At 44.0% G+C, this 22381-nt stretch overlaps 1 protein-coding gene across 1 annotated transcript; it reads right to left on the bottom strand.

The window, feature by feature from the left end:
- Positions 1-12817: 12817 nt before the first annotated feature.
- Positions 12818-17180, bottom strand: cyp7a1 (cytochrome P450, family 7, subfamily A, polypeptide 1; the record flags this gene model as incomplete). The annotated part of the gene is made up of 8 exons (XM_079243917.1): positions 12818-13120; positions 13447-13625; positions 13702-13826; positions 15057-15256; positions 15338-15532; positions 15608-15817; positions 15909-16149; positions 17098-17180. 8 exons carry the CDS (start codon positions 17178-17180, stop codon positions 12818-12820), a joined length of 1536 nt encoding a protein of 511 aa, XP_079100043.1.
- Positions 17181-22381: the final 5201 nt, after the last annotated feature.

The following is a 22381-nucleotide window of genomic DNA, read 5'->3' as shown; positions in this document are numbered from 1 at the left end:
GCAGCAAACTGACCATTTGCACGGCCCCGATGGGAAAGAGAGGAGGGGAGAGTGACAAAGAAAGTAAAAAAACAAAACAAAAAAAAAAACAAAAAACACACACTTAACAGAAATAACACAAACCACTTCCCAAACCCACCCCCCATAGCACTTACCACTACCCCATCCCAAAATGAGAGGGTACCCAATGCTAACTCCACAAGGAGTCAAAAACCAAAAAGGGAAACTCAGGGCTTTGTTAGCCATCTAGCTTTCAACTCAAACTCAATATTACCCCCACAAAACAATGTCAAATGTAAGGATGAACAGGAAGAGCAGGTTATGAAAACTGAACATTTTTAAATCCATAAGTGTGAACTAAAATAATAATGATTAAAAAAAAGCAAATAGCCGCAACAATCAACTTAGACCAAAATTGTTTGATAGTACTGCAAAATATTTATATAAAATTGGAATGTTGTCATACAGTATGAGCCAAGCAAAAAACAACAAAATCCTCCAAGTAGGCTAAAAAACAGAAGTAAGAAAAAAAAACAAAAAAAACAATCTAATGTGATATACATGTACAGAGTATCACCAATAAATTAAAATGTGATAAACATGTACAGTGTCACCAAATTAGCAGGATCTGTAGCAGTAAAAAAAAACAACAAAACAAATAAATAAATTTAACAAAATATGCTTACCTTTATCACATAGCCGAATGTCCATGTTACTTTTTTAATGCCTTAACAAACGTAGCAGTGTCCTCAGATGATGGAAACTCCTTTGTGACACTGTCACTTGTAATCTTGAGGCAAGACCAAAGTGAATGCCTGGGACATCTTTGATCTGGCGCTGTGTGATACCCGGTGTGAGATCCGCAAAGACAGAGAGAGTCATATCTTGGATCTTGTGTGCTGTAAGATCATCATGCAATCCGCATAATAATGCAAGCAGGCAATTATGGGGCAGGGACGGTCGCCAGGTCTTGGTCTGGACTGTAGGGAACGGTGGGCTCGATCCATCGTGGGTTTCTCATCCAAACCAAAAGCCTCTTTCAGCAGCGCGGAAACCGTGGCTGCATTAATCGGTTTGCTATAGTCCTCATCTACTCCTAAAATCCTGATGTTATTGCGGCGAGATCACGCCTCCAAAACTTCACATTTATTGTCAACTGCTATAAGCTGAGTAGATAGTTTGTCCACTTTGCTTCGGAGTGAGACAACGTCATCAGAGCAGGCTGACAGAGAGCCTTCCATGCCAGTCACAGCGCCTTTCAGCTCACTCTCCTCTGTGCTGATAGCTGCTATGTTAGCGATCAATTCGGCTTTCACAGATTGCAGCTCCGACTTGATGGACAATAGGTTTTCCGACATGACCGAGTGAAGTTCTGCCTTAAAAAGTCATCCCATTTCAAACTAGTAACTCAGTCTTGAAATCACCAGGGGAAACAGTGGGTCCCGCCGATGCACCACCTGCAGCAGGTGAAGGGGAGTCACTCCAAGGCGGGGAAGTGGCACAGGCAGTAGGCTGTGAAGGTGGAGCCGTAAAACTGCTCATAGATTTGGATTTTGCAGGCATCTCAAGAAGAAAAGTTAAAAAAAAAAAAGAACTTATAAAACAAAGTATGTCCACACAGCATCAGTTAAGGCCCCCTAAAGGAGTTCTGAAGTATGTTTTGTAGGAGAGCCAAAAAACATGTCTCACTCCAGTCGCTAAGCCGGAAGTTCATTGATGTGCCATCCTGGATGAGCTGCACTACTTGAGCACCTTGAACATGTTGTAGACTCCGTCTCATGCTACCACCAGAGTGAAAGCACCGCCAGCATTCAGACCAAAACATCAGCCAGAAAGTATCGGAACTGAGAAGTGGTCTGTGGTCTCCACCTGCAGAACCACTCCTTTATTGGGTGTGTCTTGCCAATTGCCTAAAATTTCCACCTGTTGTTTATTCCATTTGCACAACAGCAGGTGGAACTGATTGTCAATCAGTGTTGCTTCCTAAGTGGACAGTTCCATTTCACAGAAGTGTGGCTGACTTGGCATTTCATTGTGTTATTTAAGTGTTGCCTTTATTTTTTTGAGCAGTGTACTTCCAAAGGGTTCAGCTTCACTGGCCTGCTCGCTCGACTGCTTAAGTTTTAAGACTCTGGGGTATAGACTGGATATAAAAAGATGGACGAAGCCTCCGTGACGTCACCCATAATTTTCTGAAGAGCGGAATTAAAGTTAGGTGGGCGTTTCCAACCATCACCATCTTGCCAGGGGCATTCATGTCGTCTCGCCCAGAAAATGCAAATATGACATCTAACGAACTCCAAGCTGTCTGTAGCTAAGAGCTAACCAAGCGAACCCGGATATAACAGGAACTATCCAGCTAATGGAGGTAAGCTGGCTAAAGCTAAGTCATGTTGTTAACCGGCTAAAAACTGTTGTTCTACGTTCTTCTTACTGGAAGCGGGAGATCGGGTACCTGTCAATCAAAAAGACACGCCCCCAAATGTGCAGAATTTTGAGATTAAACTACTTTTAAGTGGGTGAGTTAGTGTGGCAAGATGGGAAGAGTAAGACTAACGAGAAGAATTCCAACAACACCACTCTGGGACTTTCACCCAGAGATTTAGCATTAACCTTATAAAAACAAAAGGCATGCAGGTTCGGTAAACTTAAGGGGCATGAGACAAGGTTCCAGTACAAAGAGCTTTATTAATTTTAAAACTCACTAAAACAATGTAAAATTGAGGCTGAGTCTTACCAGTGGGTAAGTGGCACCAGAAGGTGGAGGATCCCCAAAAGAAGCACGGCACACACGTGCACGACAAGCAGTCACACGCACTACCACAGCAAACACACACATACACAGTGGCAGAATAAGCATGCAGGAAGGAGGATGCTGTTCAGAGGGGAGAGAACCCCAACACCACGGGTTACCACAACCGTTGAGCACTCAGCAACTAAACAAAGAAAGACAGATGTTAAGAACAATCAATAAAACAAAAGAAACACAGTATGATAAACCAGAACAACTCAGGTAGCCTGGAAGGATGCAAGTCACCACCCAGTAAAGAGTTACTTGGTAATTAGGAGGCTCAGAAGTGCTAATAGGCCGAATGTCCACATCAGCTGAAAGGCTGGGTGATGTGGTGATGCATCCTGTCGCGGAGAAGATCTCAGATATCCACGCTACAAAGACAGCCTTAAAATCTGATGCGACCGCAGCGAGCGGTCGTTAAGCAAGGACCAGGTAGCCTCCAGGGAGAAACGATCACCGAAGGCAGAGCAGCAATAAAAGTCCAGCAGGGCAATCCTTAAAAATCAATCAAGGCAAAGTAAAGCAAAGCAGCAGCGATCCGGAGGTATCAACGGAGCAGCCGTTAGCTGTAGCACTTCTGGTATGTGCTGCAGCAACAGGATCGGCTGGCTGCGGGTCCATTGTGCTATTAAAAGCTCTCAGATTGTCTCCTATAAACGACAATAATTAAGTAAGCGTCCCATTCAGATAGGAAGCAAGCTCAAAGTAAAGGATTACGTACCGAGATGGCAGCATTAACCTCAGAAGACTCTTCAACAAGAGGCACCGTGACTTGTTGTGCTACCTATAAAGCAAACATTTAAGGGAAGTAACGCTGATTGATACACTACACGCAGGATAAAACTAGGCAGGAGAAAACTACCACAGCAGTGCAGGTGGAAGGCCAACTCAGCTCTGAAGCAGCAGGGAATCTGACAACCGGAAGTTGCACAGTCAATCGACCAGGTCAGCGCTTGCTGTCAGGAGCTGACTTGCCTGCTTAAATATGTCGCCCCCACCTGCTGATTGGCTGGCAACGCAACCATCCATCTCATACTGCCACATTAGAAAAAAATTCACTCCCCTCACAGTTGTCATGAAGGTAAACCTAATCTATTAAACCAAAAACTGATTTTTGTACCAGGCATGTTTATTTCTGCCGTGAAGTTGGTCTTTTTAACATGGGAGTCTATGGGGACCAGCCCCTAGTGGATGAAGGGGAACGGCTGTTTTATGCACTTCCGCATAGGCTTCACTTTTAACCGCCGGAGGTTGCCGCTTGAAATCAACCGAGTCAATGACGTAGCTAAATATAAAATGAAAGGAAATTAAATGAAAAATACTTTCTTAATCCCCAAAGGGAAGTTCAATATTGTAGCAGATAATGAACTAGAGGAGGTCTTGTCCTGGAGGCTGATGGCTGCTGGTAGGAATGATCTGTATCTTTCAGTCTTACAGCAGATCTGAAGAAGTCTCTGACTGAACACACTTCGTTGTTTCTTCACTGTGTTCATAGCTGTGTGTGTGTGTGTGATTTTTGTGTACCGACCTCCAGCGAACCTAAAGTTTCCACAAAACACCTTTCTTGTAGATGTAGTCAGTGTTGCATTTCCAGTCCAGTTTGTTGTCCAGCTGAACTCCAAGGTACTGTAATGTGGGCGTGTCAGACCAGAAGTTGATCACTGATGTTGCTCACCTGTGGGTGGGTGTGGCTGAACGGATTTGCGGCAGGAGCAGAGGAATGAGCGTCCAGAGGCTGGACGATGAAGTGGCTGTTGGTCGGCATGTGACAAGCGATTGTCTGAGCTCAGCTGCGGTGTACGTGGCGGCACTCTGGCGGGTGGGCGCTGTTCGCAGCTTATAGTGCTGCCAGCAGCGAAGACAGCTGAGTAGGGGAGCCGCATTCCTGCAATTAGGAGGGGAGGCTGGATGCCTTCTTTAAGTAGTCAGGGACCAGGAATTAGTAAGCGCCTGGTCGGTGCATCTCTGAGCTCCTCCGTCTGTTTCGACAGCTGAATCCATACAAGACATCAACACAGAGGGAATCAGCCCTGCCAGTACGTCCCTCGTGGCAGGAACCGCAACACTGCTGGGTCCGGCAGACTTTAGTCTTTCCGCCCCACGGGAGGGTCTTGTCGTCAGACCGGGGCAGAATAAGTCAGCATTTTCTGTTCTTATAACTTTCTGTATTTGTTTATCTTAGTTTATAACTTTTATGAACAGTTTTTTATAACTGTTATAAGCGTCGAGAGCAGTCATTTAAGGCAGTCAGTAAGACGGGCAGCGCTCCACTTTTCTGGCGTTGGATGTGGGCGTGACCTACTTGTTGTTGCAGTGGTCCCTAAAGGGGTGGTATTTGGAGAATCCCCCCAGTGTGCTGTGTGGTGTTGCTGTGCAGTTGCTCTTGTGTGCCTTTTGGGTGTTAATAGCTCCGTTTTGTTTGCAGTGTTGGCACGCAGAACGTGGTGTAGTGTCATGCCTACTGATGCCTTTCAGCTGCAGATTCCAGACATTTTTAGACGATCAACATTTTTCTAACAAAGTTTGTTGTGTACATATAAGCTGTTGTGGTGGGTGCTCTCTTGCCTCTTACACCGGACCAGACCAGATAAACAAAAGCTGGTGGCAGCGTGATAAAAAGAAAAACTGGTATTTCTGGTATTTAATATGAGATGATTGTTACCGTACTATTGGAGGCGTGACAGGAAAGCAGTGGGCTTATGGAGGGTGTGTGGTCTGTTGGGCTGGAGGTAGGGGGTGAACTGAACCTGTTGAAGAATATGTTCAGCTCATTAGCTCTGTCCAGACCTCCATCAGGCTGGTCCCCCTTTAACTTGAAGCCGGTGATCTTCTTCATTCCAGACCACACATCCCTCAGGTTATTCTGCTGGAGCTGACTTTCTAACTTCTTCCTGTAGTCCTCCTTGCACTTCTTAGTTTGGGTTTTAAGTTGTTTTTGTGTTGTCCTCAATAACTCCCTGTCTCCATCCCTGAAGGCTTTCTTTTTGATGTTCAGCAGCTTTTTCAGCTCACTGGTGATCCAGGGTTTGTTATTGGGGAAGCACCTCACTGTTCTTGTTGGGACGATGCTGTCCACACAGAAGTTTATGTAATCTGTCACACACTCAGTCATGGCGTTGATGTCGTCTCCATGAGGTTCACAGAGGACGTTCCAGTCTGTAGCCTCAAAGCCTCCTCTAAGAGCATCTTCGGCTTCAGCAGACCAGATTTTGATAGTCTTTGTGATGACTGGTTGCTGCTGAACGATGGGCTTGTAGGTGGAGGTGAGAAGAACCAGATTATGGTCAGATCTTCCTAAAGGAGGCAGGGCAGAACAACTGTATCCATTATTCATATTTGCATTAAAATAAGTCCAACATCTTATTTTCTCTGGTGGAGCAGCTGACAAACTGCTGGAATGTTGGTAGAGTTGCAGAGAGGGAGACGTTGTTGAAGTCTCCGGAGATCGCCATGAATGAGTTTGGATGCTGTGTTTGTAGCCGAGCAACGGCGGAGCTGATGACATCACAGGCTGTGTCTGGTGCGGTACCAGGTATTATATAAACCGCTACCAGAATAACACAGGTAAACTCTCTGGGTAAATAATATGGACGGAAGCTCACAGCTAACAGTTCCATGTCCCTTGTGCATATCTTGTCCTTGACAGTAACATGTCCAGGATGACACCAACGCTGGTTAACCAGCACTGCAATTCCACCACCCTTTAGCTTTCCGCTGTGTTGTCTACTGCGGTCTGCACGGACCGTTTTAAAGCCCGGTACAGACACATTACAGTCAGGGATGTGTTCATGCAGCCATGTCTCTGTGAAGCACATAATACTGCACTCTCTGTATTCTTTCTGAGACCTTGTTAGCATCTCAAGCTCATCCATTTTGTTAGCTAGCAATTTCACGTTACCCATCACAATAGTTGGAAGAAATGGTTTAAATCTCCATTGCTTTCTTCTCTGCCTCACTCCTGCTCTGCATCCTCTTCTCTTTCTTTTCAACTCCGTCAGGATTCGATTAGTTGTTTCGCTGATAATCCTGATTTGGGAGATTATAATCAGTTGATCCCGATTGTAAACAAGTCTTTCGCTGCCATGGAGACTCATCTAAACAAATATTGAGAGAGCCAAAAATATGCAGAAAAATCTTCCTTGCAGCACACCCTCCAAACCGGCGTGAAATCCTCAGGAAACAAAAAGACCTAATATGAGCTAATATCTATATGAGAAGAGATTGTACTTTAAAAAATCAAGATAGCAAGTCAGAGCTACGACAATTTGCTGCCATCAGACGGTGCAATCTAGAATGGATGATGCTGAAATAAATATTTAGTAAATGAATATGCTAGTATATGTGATCACTGGCCACTTCTTCAGGTTCTCCTCTCATCCCTCGTCCGCAGTAGGGAGCGGTATGATTATACTGTCCCGTTTGAGCTCTGACAGATGGTGTTCCCACATGTTTAAATCCCCAACACTCGAAGAAACTGCAATAGCGTGTACTGTTTGCACTTAAACAAACGTTGGTTCCGGTCCAAGTGAGAAGTTGAGCCCATACGTCATGGAAAGCATCATGGGGGCTAAGAATAAGGTCAGTAGGTTACTTCACATAATGTTACAGTACTCCTTCATCTACATCTTCATGCCGCTTATCTGGGGTCGGGTCGCGGGGGCAGCAGCCTAAGCAGGGAAGCCCAGACTGCCCTCTCCCCAGCCACATTTGCCAACTCTGCGGGGAGGATCCCGAGGCGTTCCCAGGCCATCCGAGAGATATAATCCCTCCAGCGTGTCCTGGGTCTTCCGCGGGGTCTCCTCCCAGAGGGACGTGCCTGGAACACCTCACCAGGGAGGTCCAGGAGGCATCCTGACCAGATGCCTGAGCCACCTCAACTGGTTCCTCTCGATGCGGAGGAGCAGCGGCTCTACTCTGATCTCCTCCCGGATGACCGAGCTCCTCACCCTATCTCTAAGGGAGAGCCCGGCCACCCTGCGGAGGAAACTCATTTCAGCCGCCTGTATACGAGATCTCGTTCTTTCGGTCACGACCCACAGCTCATGACCATAGGTGAGGGTAGGAACGTAGATCGACTGGTAAATCAAGAGCTTCGCCTTCTGGCTCAGCTCCTTCTTCACCACGACAGACCGGTGCAGAGTCCGCATTACTGCAGACGCCGAAAAATGATATCTTCTTGAGACACTATTTTTTCTGTCACACAAACATCTTTAAAGTCTCTCTCTAATGCACGGACAGCATCAAAGGGTGTAACAGAAGGTATTTCTTTTAAAGAGACACGATGAGAAAGACTGTTTGTCACACCTGTTTCTGGATGAGATTCTGAGGTGCCGACTATGCTCCAGCCTAAAAGTGTTTGAACAGCGTAATGCTCATCTTCTTTGCCTAGTATCACCTGTCAGTGCCAGTGCTCTCGAGCAGTTGTAGCCTATCAGGAGGCCCACTTTACAGCTATGGAGTGGAGGGACTGTTGTGGTTCCTGCTCTGACCTGTGCTGCAGTGGGTGTGCCTGTTTCCCTGGCAACCAAGTCCACACCAGGTTCTCATCAGGAAATCAGCAGCAGCAAGATAAAAGGCCAGCTCAGTTCACCAGTCATCGCCTGATGTTTCATCAAGTGGTAACAGCTCTTGGCCATTGCAGCATTTTTGCATAAGGATTTAAACAGCTTGCCTACAATTGTATGTTCTGTCACTAGAGCGTGATTCTTGCCTGCCTGCCCGTCAACCTGCCTGCCTGGCCACCTACCATTCTGCCCAGGAAAACAATAAACCCTTCCGAGTATCCACATCCAATCTGCACTTGGGTCCTTGTTTGTCCTACACCACAACAGGGACTTCATTGACAATCGATGACAGGTGACTCCAGCATTTTACCGTTTCACAGGTTGGTATGTGTTCTCGACATGCAGGTATGTGGTCCTTTGTGTATGCAGGAGGTAGGTGGATTTGTGTTGCAGAGTTGTAACCTCTCACTTGAAGACCAGATATTCCATTGTTATTATGAACTCATTGTCTCCCATCATGGTGGGCAGTCTCAGTTTTACTGGACAATCTTCTATTTGTAGTTTGTGACTTACAACTCGATCTGCAAAGACTCTGTCACTTTGAGTGTAAAGCGTAGACAAGTTTTTCTTTGTGTGGGTTTGGGATGGCTGACACCCACACTGGAACAATCATTGAAGTAGCACATTGTCCTTCTCTGGTAACATTAAGTGACACAGCATTTGCTGTCTCTGGTGTGAGCCTTTGCACAGCATTTTCCATACTTACAGGTCTTTCGGCTGTTGCATCTCGGTTGTAATTGTAGTCGTGGAGGCAAGTTGGATGGTTTTTTTGAGCAGATCTCACAAGTCAGACAACGTCAACATTCCTTTGCACTATGACCTTGATTTAGACACCCATGAGACAGTCTTTTTTCCTTATCATATGTCCTTCTATCTTCCAGAGACCTTTTCATTAGCTGTGGACACTTGAGAAGCTGGTGTGTTTTGGCGCAGCAAGCATGAAGATCCCATGGTCATTTTCAAAGCTGTGATGTCACTCTGCACAACTGTGCAATGTTCTCAAAGGTTTCTGGGACTTGTGATTCCTCCATTAACAAGGGATTCTTTGTGTCCTTTTTGAACCAACCTTAGCCATCTGCTGAGCATTCTGGATTTGCACGATGAAGCCTTGAGACCACGTAACGCATTACGGCAGATGGTCAAGCTCTTACTGTAGCTCCCAGTGGAATAAACAGTCTTTACTGTTGGTCCGGAGCGGTTTTTATTTGTTCAGCAGTTAAACCAACGTAAGAGCTAAACGACACAAGCACAAACAAAACAAACGTTACATTTCTGACATAACTTCAGTTTCATACATTAACATATAGCCTTAAACTTTAGTGACATATACATTTCCGATTTCTCATATGAAAGAAGATCATGACTTAATGTACCTTGTTGCCACATTTGACTGGTGCTGACACTGGTACTGTCCCATTTATTTGACCTTAAACTGTATTTTTCTTCTGTCTTTCACTAAACCCTTTCGCCGTTTCTGTCGTTGCAGTTAGTTACCGTTATCAACAACTGTTAAAACCCTCTTAGAATTAAACAATTCTACATTTACAGGAACAATGGTGTGATTAATACATTCACATTTAAAGGTGAAACTAAAGATATAAAGTCCTGTCAACAATCTTTATAGGCTTGATGAGTACAGTATCTGCAAATCAGCTTAAAGAGGCTTCTGATGTACTCATCTGGTTCTGGTCCCCTAGAGCAGTAGATTTTTGGTGTGTATTAGGACTGTACAACATTTTGAGAAAGCTTTCTTTGACTGTAGGAGCTGCTGGCTGTCTTTGCTGATCCAGAGCTGCCCAAACACCCTGCTGTTGTGTTGGGCATGAAAGTGTGGGCAGTGCTGAGTGAGGCTGGTGGTGCTTTGAATGTTGCAAAAGGCTGGAACTATGTGGGACTGGAGACAGAGTGGATGCATATGGTATTCAATCTGTTGCCTGTAGGTGGAGGCTGGTACACTGGCCAAGCATTGTGGTTTGCAGTATTTGGATGATCCTGTGAAGAGGTGGACTGACCTGCTTGAGGTAGCCATGGAAGATTGTAGAATCTCTCAGCTGCCACATCTCTTTGTTTCCATGTGCTTCTTTGCGGCCTTCCTGGTTTCCATCATCTTGTCAACTGTTCCGGGGAAGTCCACTGTGGCTGACACTGTAGCTCAATTTGGGTGACCCAAGATAAACGTTAAAGGACTGTAGAATAGAAGCAGATAATAATCCAAGTGATAAGAAGAATTTTGAAGAATTTGGTTATTAGTAAGTTAAAATCAACAATCACTTTAGAAACCAGGAAAGCTTTGTAAAATAATAACTCTGTTGTGGATCCTGTTCCCTGGTGGGCATGTCTGGCATCCTGGCACCTGATCATCATTTTAGCAATCAGCAACGGCAGTACTTAAGACCGGCTCAGCCTGCTGTTCATCGCCAGACTGTTGAAATCCCTGCGGTACAACTCTCGGCCTTGAGAATTCTTCTCAGTGTTGTTTACAAGTCGGTAACCTGTTAGTGTTTTTCCCCATTAGAGATCCTGTTTGTCTGCCTGTCCGCCAGCCTGCTCGCTTCCCAGCCTGTCGGTTCGCCTCCCCGCTTGTCTGCCAGTCTGCCTGCCAACCTGTCTTCCGCATTCTTCTCGGAAATTATCTGGATCCAGATAAAATCTTTTGTTTGGAATTCTGAGCAGAGTCTGCATGTGAATTCTACTTCTATGACTTCAGCATAACAAACTCAATTACCACCTTGGTGATCCAGGGTCTGGTTCATAAAACTCATCTTCAGTGGGGTTTGTCTCTTTTGGGCATCTCTTATAATTTCCTGCTGGGCCATTCATTCACGATCAAATTATTTAAACTGTTCTTACTGCATGAGACCACGAAATTCTCCAATCATCCGCAATTTACAGAACTCTAAAATGATCTCAAACCTGTTATTTGCAGAAATCATTATCCTAAAATTAATATTGAACTATAAAGAGGTTTACTGTAGTTGGCTAGCAGTTAACTTTAGCTAATTAACAAGTTCAGAGTGAAGCTAGCTCTTTAGCTCCTTGCATCTGATGTAAACAGAAGAGGACTTTTCTCTCTCACAGCTAAAAAAGAAAAATACAACAAAACAGAAGGCGTAAAGAGACCAGGACAGTGATAAGTAGACCAGAGTCAGTCTCTTCAGTAGAGGTTTGATTACAGCAGTCTTAAAAGAGGTAGCCATGGAAGGTTGTAGATCCAGTGAAGATGTATTAACTAAGAAATATAGGTCTTTGAATGGCCTGATTGGTATGTGGTTGAAAGTTTAGATGAAGTATAGGGACATTATTTGAAGGATATCAAGGATTTTCTCTTTAAAAGAAACAATTTTGTTCAAGAATAAACTCATAAAACCATCGCAGCTGAGAGTAAAAGGAATTCATGGCTTAATGGCACTCCAGCTCTTACGCAGCCTGGCTACAGTTTGGGGAAGAAACCTGTGATTGTTCTTGTTCTCCTTTCCTCTATCAGGGATGAATAATTATCTCTTCTAGCCTTATGCAGGGCTTTCTTATATACTATTAAACTTTCTTTCCAGACTATGTGCCACTCTTCTAGACCAGATGAAGACATTTTCTTTCCAAACACCTTCATGTCTGTTTTAAAGCTGGAAGCTGTGAAGTAAACCAAGAAGCTACTTCTGGCTGGCTCGCTTCTTTTTTAGAGGAGCAAATAGTTTCATATTCTTTAGTGAAACTACATTTCACCACATTTCTCCTGAATAAAAACTGAATAAAAATCCATCAAAACATTTAAAAGTTGCAGTTGAAGAGTTTAACGCTGTAACTATGCCTTTAAAGATAGCATTATTAGTTGTGCTTGACGTTATAAAAACAATATAATAAAAAAGGGGTGATGAACGGTTTAAGGGTGCCAAGTCTGAAAAATTTTGCTTGGGGACCCAAGAATGGCCTGCGCTTGAAAGACAGGTATATTATGTACTATTATATGTTTTATGTTGCACTTTTAGTGTTGTCCTCCACAAATAAAATGGGGCTGAATTCTTTGCCTGTTTGATAACCTAACTTTTCTTTTCCTCTCTTCCTGGCTGTGTGCTCAGTCTTTCCGTCTACGTAATCTTGGCAGAATCTACCAGCAGAGATGGATGAAACCATACACACTCTTTTAAAGGTGAGAGTTTCACAGAACTTCTATTATTACTGTTAATGGAAAATTAAGAGAAAGCTGGAACAAACAACGTTGTTAGACTTTACGGTTTTAGTGTAAGATCCCGGTCTTCTGTCCCTGTTTCAGTTCTATCCAGTCTCGTCTGAGACTTTACTGAGTCAGACAGACAGAAAACACATCATCCATTCACAGCTCACTGTGGAGCATCAAACAAACACAAACAATAAAATAAAACAGAACTCAGTTTATTTACACATTCAGGTTTCTTCATCAGCACAGTCATATTTACATTATGTACATTAGGATACTCAGTTCAGTCTAGAGGCTGGATTTCAGCTTGTATCTGAAGTCCACGTCATAGGTGGGCTGCAAGATTCCCAGACCAGCACGAGACTGGTCCAGAGGAGGAACTCTGATAGCAGGGTCCAGTAATTCCATGTCAAAGTAGGAAAGCACGAGAAAGAGGAACTGTTTGATCTCATACACGGCAAAAAACCGTCCGGGACATTTAGTGACCCCAGAACCAAAGGGCATGTAGAAATATCGGAGACGGCGACCGCTGCGGTGGAAAGTGGTTTTCTCCTGCCTTTTCTCATCCAAGAAACGGTCGAACTTATACTCCTGCAGGACAAAGAGGAGAGAGCAGAGAAAAAGACCAACATTAGTTGCTGTGATTGTCTGATAAAAAAGGATTTCCTTCTTTTACCAATAAAAACCGCCAATTTAAGCTCTCTGATTGGTAGAAAGTTTGACAGGAAGTGTCCCAGTGAAATTAGAGGTCTCTTAGCAACATGGTAGTGATGGTGATGAAGATGGTGCGGTATGTATGGAAGGAGCAATTGGAGCAAATATTATCCCCATTATGGGATTTTATGACAATTGTGGCTTATGCGCAGCTATTGATGAGCAGGTTTGATGAAGGTTAAGAAGTGACGGTGGAGTCTTACATAAGGATCCTCATAGATTTCTGCATCATAGTGCAGCATGGGCGGATACAAGGCTATTACATCATCTTTCCTTATATGGTAAGCTTCCTGGTTGTCAAGGTGAAGCAGGAAGTCCTCCTTGGCGACGCGAACATTCATGGAAGCGCTGGAAAGGCGCATGGCTTCTTTAATTATGCTGTCTGTGGAGAAGAAGACAACAGGTAAACTTCAGGTTTACAGGTTCAAATGGTGAACAGGTAGCGTCTGTAATCTCACCTAAAACTGGCATGTTGTCCAGCTGGTCCCGACTCAGGTTCAGAGTCGGGTCACTGGGATCAGCTTTTGAGCTCCCCAGAATTTTCTGGACCTCCTCATAGGCAGCTTTCATGGCATCTGGACTCCTGATCAAAGATATAGTCTGTTCAGCGATGCTTGATATTTAAACATCTCCAGGAAACTCATCAGAGAAAAACAGGTTGGGAAACTTTGAGACAGGAGCTTGCATTCCTCTGCAGGGTTGACACGCCTCGCATTCAGAGACATGTTCTGACATTAAAATGAATCATTTGTTCCATGTTCAGTGACTTTTCCCCCGGCGCTACTATTTTTCTTACTACCCTGTAATGCCTTAAGGCTATAAACAAATTTACTAAATAAAACCCTTATGTAACACACCTTTCCAGAGAATCCTTAAAGGAAAAAACTTAAGAAGAAAAATACATTTTTTTTAAACTACATTGGTCTTTTTAACAAAATTTTAAAAAAAATAAATAAATAAAAGCAAACAAAAATTGTTTGCATAGTACAACCTTCAATTACAGAAATGTCAGAATTGATGGAGTTCCAAAAGTTGCCACCAGGGGGCAGACAGCAAGTACAAAGTGGCAGTGTTTCTCAAACTTTTCCTGCCAAGATCCATCGGCTTATGCTGATGTTTGCCACCCCCACCCGCTCGACGACTGATATCCCGTTCTGACCAAACAACTACATCCCCAAATTTGCATTTTTAATAAGGGACTTGCTCATTTAATTGATTATGAGTTAATGTGCTAGTTACACTGATTTATCTGCATTACTTGATTTAGATTGTTCTGGTACAAATGAAAAATTCAATTGATAAATGCAGGTTATATATATATATATATATATATATATATATATATATATATATGTTTTTTAATATCTTGGTCGACTCCCTGAAATGATCTCATGACCCACATGGGGGTCCTGGTCTCCAGTTTGAAGATTACTTCTATAAAGTGATGCAGCAGGAAGGGTTAAATGTGGTCGTGAGGCTGAGGAACGTTTATGAAACTGCATTTTACGAGCATTTCAGTGTTTTTATTCTTTTACTCTCATCCCCTGAGTTTGTTTGTTTGGACTAACTGAGCATACAGGCTAATTGTCTGACTAGTATAACCAGATCAGTTTGTTTCAGCTTCTCCCCCAAACCTTTCCTCCAACCTTTAAACGTAGCTTTGTGATCAACTGTTGAAAACATTTGGTCTGAAGAAGAACTCACATGAGTTTTCTGCTGCAACCAGAACAGGACGTCCTGCTGCTTTCTACCATCTGATCTCACTGTTGTTTGTTCCCAAGACAACCAGAAGAAAAGACTTCTATCTCCATACCTGATCATATAGAAGAGAGTCCAGAAGGTGGCTGGCAGGGTGTTGGCTTGTGAGGCCCAGAGGAGAGCGACGTGGGTTCTGGCTTTGCTCACGTCATTGAAGGTAGATAAGGAGTCATTCAGGATCATCCTCATTGAGATGAGATCAGACATGTTCTGCCGCTTGGACAAGTTGTCAGCATGCATGGTCTTCGCAAGGTTCTACAACAACAGAGAAAACAGATGTAAATATTATTCTCATGCAGATGAGCTTTGAGAGAATGAAACAGCAAAGCTACCAACCTCTCTGGCGCTGTAGGCGCTCTTGAAGACGTGGATGGGAAGGCCGGCCACCAGCGCTGGAAAAATCTTATCAAACTCCTTGAAATTCTCCAGAGCATTGAGCACCAAGGCCTTCTGAGCCGCCTGCCGGGCCTGGCACTTGTCTTCACCAAGCTCTTTACCGAACAGAGTGAGATAGCCAGACTCGAACATCACCTGGTGTACAGCAGACCCTTGTGAGATCAGCGGCTCAGATCTGATCTGAAATAAGTTCTTTAGCCTGTTACTGACCTTGTAGCAAAAAGCAAAGATGCCGTCCACCTGCCAGTGGTCCTTAATGGGGCTGAGAGTGTCCGACTTCAGCATGACGTCCTGCAGGTGGCCCATCATGGTCTCTATCAGGGAGGGCAGAGCTTCACCCTGCAGGGTCTTCAGGAAGGTTTGATGAAGGTTTTCTGTGGTGTGACCATGTCGAGGGTCGAAGCTGTCATGGCCAAAGGCCTAGAGGAGGAAGGAAGGAGGAGACCAGTGAAGGACTCAGATCTCAGACAGGAAGCCCTTGCAGATCAACAAACCCACCATTTCCTTTTACCTTCACAGATGTGGCAAAGTGGAACTTCCTCCAGTCCAGATGTCTACCCTGTCTAATGACTGAGTGGTAGGAGAAGGGGTCACACAGGAAGTGGATGTACTGACCGGCGATCTTGCAGGTGAAAATATGACCGTACTTTTTCTGGCGGCTACGGAGGAACTGAAGAGGGTTTGCTCCAAACTGCAGAGCACAGCCCAGGTAGGGGATGAGGCCATTTTCCACCGCAGGCTCACCGGGCTGCCTGGACCAGGAGAAAATATCCGATCAGACACAGAAAAAACTATCATAGGGTCTGGCTCTGGTGAACCGAAACCGATGCAGATCTGCCAGATCTGGTTACATTAGAGACAGAAGTTCTCCATCTCACATGCCCACGTTTATAAGTACAACAAGTACACATACAAACCAGGTGAGAAAAGTACAACACATCCACATTTTAGCTCCACTGGTCTGGCAAGCTGATGATTAACACAAAAGACAACACTCTAACTACACAATATAACCAGTTCAGTCACTGCACAAGTGAACTGTTCTCTGAGCCAGGAGAGGACATGCACACACTACCACACACCAGTCTATACAGCAGACTGGTTTTCGAATGTTTTACCCTACCCATCCAGGCATGCAACCTATGCCATTTCTGCATGGTACAGGGTAGGATAGGAGAGGGAGACTCCAGCTGCAACAGCTACCATACACTGCAATCACATCGATGCAAAAAGTGTGCACTTATAATTAGATTTATGTCATTGCAGATGTGTGAGACTCCTCTCCAAATCCACCCTGAGTTCCTCCAAATACTCCCAACTGGCAATGCTGTATAATTGATGTGTTTTAATGATTGTTTCCTTGTTTATCCCAAAACATGATCACTCAAGGGTGAAAAATGTGTTCTCAGCGCCTTGTTTCATTTTGACGTCTTGATGTGTTTCTGTTAGTTTTCTTTCCATAACAACAAGCAGTCTTCTGTTGTAAACGAACCACAGCAACAGCATGCAACAATGTGTAAGAATCAACATCATTCCAATCCCACACGTTACCTTTCCACCTTTTCCACCTTTCACTCTCAGCTCACAACCGGTTTTATTTGCTTCAACAGCCGGGAGGCTTTTTTGTTTTTTAAGTTTTTTTCTCAACCTCGGAAAAAAAGGCTTTCTTCAGAATGACGGTAAAAAGAATGAGTTCTTACCTGCGTCTAATTCCCAAAGCCAGCCAGAGGAGGCAACACAATCCTACCACAACCCCCCAGATCAAAGCAAAGCTGATCATCATGATGTGGGCGATTAGATGAGAGGAAGATCCACACTGGCAGGAGTGTGGAATGTTCCAGCAGAGAGAAACAGCAGGTCTAAAAGCAAGCAGCAACACAAAGCTTTTATATTGCTCTGCTGCTCACACCCCCACAGTGACCTCATCTTTATCTCTGCACCTCTTACTTGTCTTCTTACACCAGTTTCATGCAAAACATTTAAAAAGGTTTTTCCATCATGATCTTTACATTTTAGTGATTTATTCTAAATGTCATTGATCCTGGTATTTTTACTTATTTCAAACATACAAAGAAAATAAATTCATGCAACAAAAAAAACAATAAACTTATCAATAAACAGGCAATAAACTTCATCAATATATATATATATATATATATATATATATTACACCTATATACATATATTATAATAATAAGGAATTTAACAATAAATGTTTTTTTTTATGATTGATTTTAGTTGCAGATTTGACATTTAATTAAAAATTTCAATACACTTAAAGTGCAGATGTTATTGGACTGGGATCCCTCTAGGAAACGCAATTCCATGCATTCCGTTTGTGCACATGTGCATGTGCAGATGTGCATGTGATGGCCTTGACCAGAGTCCATGGTCAGTGTTACCTGAGCCGCTGGAGTCTGATAGTGAACCTGGTGGGTAAACAGATCCAAGGTCTCTGCTGCTCTGTTTATGTTGGATGTGGTGTGAAACAAAAGATGTGCTTGACTAGTTTATCAGGAAAAATAAAGATGAAGGAACAAAAAAAAAAATCAAAAAACAAAACAGAAAGCATATTGAGGCATGGTTTTAGAGTTTTAGAGAAGTGATAGAGGAAAACCTTCACCTGTAGACAGAAAAGAAAAACACTTTTAAAACTTTCCAGTTGCTGCTGGTAACAACTCTGAATAATCAGACTTCCTTCAGTCAAATCTTGTCTTCTCCATCAACCATCCTCCTACTGTTTCATCCATTTTTATCTCAGCACTGTGGCTCTGATTAATAGAAACTAACTTCTTAACATTCATTACACCTGTCTCATTTATTCCATTTAATTCTGGACACATATGGTTCTGTTAGACAGGGGCGGACTCTGAGACACCTAGACAGGGGTATCAAGGAGATCTGCAACCAACATTCACTCCTCAGGCAGGTTCAGAACCATCATCATGTTTTTGGACTGTGGGAGCAAGCAGAGAACCGGGAAAGTAACCCTCGCATGGAAAGAAAACCGGCTGAGATTAGAACCAGCAACCTTCTGCTGCAAGCTGCACCTCAACAGTAGCGTCCTGACAAACAGCTCAGGAATCCAGATTAGTCTCTTCCCTGGACATCTCATCAGCATGTGGAGTCTGAGTCAGTGCAGTAGACAGTCATTCACTGAGCAGAGAAAACATCTGATCTGACAGCTGCACAGACTTTTAGACCTTAAATAACTTATTTATTTATTTCCTGGAAAAATGACATAAAATTAAAGCATTTAAATTGTAATTATGAGCAAAAAAACAATATAAACGCTGATTCTTACCCTAATGGACCTTAAACCAATTAGATTATTGAATTAAAAAAAGAAACAAAACAGTCTTTTTGTTAAAAGTCTCCCTCAGGTCTTGTGAGATGGTTGCTAACGTGGTTGCTATGTACACTGTATCGTGCATGAAATGTCCCAATCCCTTTTCTTAATGTCTGCTGTCTAAAGGCTTTGTTAAATTTCAAATACCATCAGCCAACAGTGTTGACTTTTATAAGAATATGTGTGTGCAGATCAAATGTTTAACTTTTACTGTAAAAATATGATTATTGGCCGATTCTACAGGTTCATATAGACCACACCCATAATTAAATCCTATTTTCAGTTGTTTCATCAAACTGGACTTTGTGTGTTGCATTAAAAACACCCGTGAGGTATCATTTAAACACTCGTGAAAAAGAATATACTGATAATCCATCTATTTTCTGGTACTTATCCAAGGTCAGGTTGTGGAGGCAGCAGCATAAGCAGGGACTTCCTTGTCACTGAATGTCTACCAACATTAGTGCCACAGCTCCGGCTGGTCACATCAACAATAGAGGCACAGAACACTGGACATGTGACGTTCACGAACAAATTGATTCGTTTAAATGGCTTGGTTAAATGACTGATGAGAACCGAATCACAGCAGCAAGAGATTAGTTTGAGATCCGTTAATTTTTTACATACAAACTGCCAACGATGTGTCTTATGTGCTTCACCGAGACATGGCTGCATGAACACATCCCTGACTGTAATGTGTCTGTACCGGGCTTTAAAACGGTCCGTGCAGACCGCAGTAGACAACACAGCGGAAAGCTAAAGGGTGGTGGAATTGCAGTGCTGGTTAACCAGCGTTGGTGTCATCCTGGACATGTTACTGTCAAGGAGAAGATATGCACAAGGGACATGGAACTGTTAGCTGTGAGCTTCCGTCCATATTATTTACCCAGAGAGTTTACCTGTGTTATTCTGGTAGCGGTTTATATAATACCTGGTACCGCACCAGACACAGCCTGTGACGTCATCAGCTCCGTCGTTGCTCGGCTACAAACACAGCATCCAAACTCATTCATGGCGATCTCCGGAGACTTCAACAACGTCTCCCTCTCTGCAACTCTACCAACATTCCAGCAGTTTGTCAGCTGCTCCACCAGAGAAAATAAGATGTTGGACTTATTTTAATGCAAATATGAATAATGGATCCAGTTGTTCTGCCCTGCCTCCTTTAGGAAGATCTGACCATAATCTGGTTCTTCTCACCTCCACCTACAAGCCCATCGTTCAGCAGCAACCAGTCATCACAAAGACTATCAAAATCTGGTCTGCTGAAGCCGAAGATGCTCTTAGAGGAGGCTTTGAGGCTACAGACTGGAACGTCCTCTGTGAACCTCATGGAGACGACATCAACGCCATGACTGAGTGTGTGACAGATTACATAAACTTCTGTGTGGACAGCATCGTCCCAACAAGAACAGTGAGGTGCTTCCCCAATAACAAACCCTGGATCACCAGTGACCTGAAAAAGCTGCTGAACATCAAAAAGAAAGCCTTCAGGGATGGAGACAGGGAGTTATTGAGGGCAACACAAAAACAACTTAAAACCCAAACTAAGAAGTGCAAGGAGGACTACAGGAAGAAGTTAGAAAGTCAGCTCCAGCAGAATAACCTGAGGGATGTGTGGTCTGGAATGAAGAAGATCACCGGCTTCAAGTTAAAGGGGGACCAGCCTGATGGAGGTCTGGACAGAGCTAATGAGCTGAACATATTCTTCAACAGGTTCAGTTCACCCCCTACCTCCAGCCCAACAGACCACACACCCTCCATAAGCCCACTGCTTTCCTGTCACGCCTCCAATAGTACGGTAACAATCATCTCATATTAAATACCAGAAATACCAGTTTTTCTTTTTATCACGCTGCCACCAGCTTTTGTTTATCTGGTCTGGTCCGGTGTAAGAGGCAAGAGAGCACCCACCACAACAGCTTATATGTACACAACAAACTTTGTTAGAAAAATGTTGATCGTCTAAAAATGTCTGGAATCTGCAGCTGAAAGGCATCAGTAGGCATGACACTACACCACGTTCTGCGTGCCAACACTGCAAACAAAACGGAGCTATTAACACCCAAAAGGCACACAAGAGCAACTGCACAGCAACACCACACAGCACACTGGGGGGATTCTCCAAATACCACCCCTTTAGGGACCACTGCAACAACAAGTAGGTCACGCCCACATCCAACGCCAGAAAAGTGGAGCGCTGCCCGTCTTACTGACTGCCTTAAATGACTGCTCTCGACGCTTATAACAGTTATAAAAAACTGTTCATAAAAGTTATAAACTAAGATAAACAAATACAGAAAGTTATAAGAACAGAAAATGCTGACTTATTCTGCCCCGGTCTGACGACAAGACTCTCCTGTGGGGCGGAAAGACTAAAGTCTGCCGGACCCAGCAGTGTTGCGGTTCCTGCCACGAGGGACGTACTGGCAGGGCTGATTCCCTCTGTGTTGATGTCTTGTATGGATTCAGCTGTCGAAACAGACGGAGGAGCTCAGAGATGCACCGACCAGGCGCTTACTAATTCCTGGTCCCTGACTACTTAAAGAAGGCATCCAGCCTCCCCTCCTAATTGCAGGAATGCGGCTCCCCTACTCAGCTGTCTTCGCTGCTGGCAGCACTATAAGCTGCGAACAGCGCCCACCCGCCAGAGTGCCGCCACGTACACCGCAGCTGAGCTCAGACAATCGCTTGTCACATGCCGACCAACAGCCACTTCATCGTCCAGCCTCTGGACGCTCATTCCTCTGCTCCTGCCGCAAATCCGTTCAGCCACACCCACCCACAGGTGAGCAACATCAGTGATCAACTTCTGGTCTGACACGCCCACATTACAGTACCTTGGAGTTCAGCTGGACAACAAACTGGACTGGAAATGCAACACTGACTACATCTACAAGAAAGGTGTTTTGTGGAAACTTTAGGTTCGCTGGAGGTCGGTACACAAAAATCACACACACACACACAGCTATGAACACAGTGAAGAAACAACGAAGTGTGTTCAGTCAGAGACTTCTTCAGATCTGCTGTAAGACTGAAAGATACAGATCATTCCTACCAGCAGCCATCAGCCTCCAGGACAAGACCTCCTCTAGTTCATTATCTGCTACAATATTGAACTTCCCTTTGGGGATTAAGAAAGTATTTTTCATTTAATTTCCTTTCATTTTATATTTAGCTACGTCATTGACTCGGTTGATTTCAAGCGGCAACCTCCGGCGGTTAAAAGTGAAGCCTATGCGGAAGTGCATAAAACAGCCGTTCCCCTTCATCCACTAGGGGCTGGTCCCCATAGACTCCCATGTTAAAAAGACCAACTTCACGGCAGAAATAAACATGCCTGGTACAAAAATCCGTTTTTGGTTTAATAGATTAGGTTTACCTTCATGACAACTGTGAGGGGAGTGAATTTTTTTCTAATGTGGCAGTATGAGATGGATGGTTGCGTTGCCAGCCAATCAGCAGGTGGGGGCGACATATTTAAGCAGGCAAGTCAGCTCCTGACAGCAAGCGCTGACCTGGTCGATTGACTGTGCAACTTCCGGTTGTCAGATTCCCTGCTGCTTCAGAGCTGAGTTGGCCTTCCACCTGCACTGCTGTGGTAGTTTTCTCCTGCCTAGTTTTATCCTGCGTGT

The sequence above is a fragment of the Telmatherina bonti genome (genome assembly GCF_933228915.1).
Source record: "Telmatherina bonti genome assembly, chromosome: 7".
Lineage (NCBI taxonomy): Eukaryota > Metazoa > Chordata > Actinopteri > Atheriniformes > Telmatherinidae > Telmatherina > Telmatherina bonti.
This window is presented reverse-complemented; position numbering and strand designations above follow the sequence as displayed.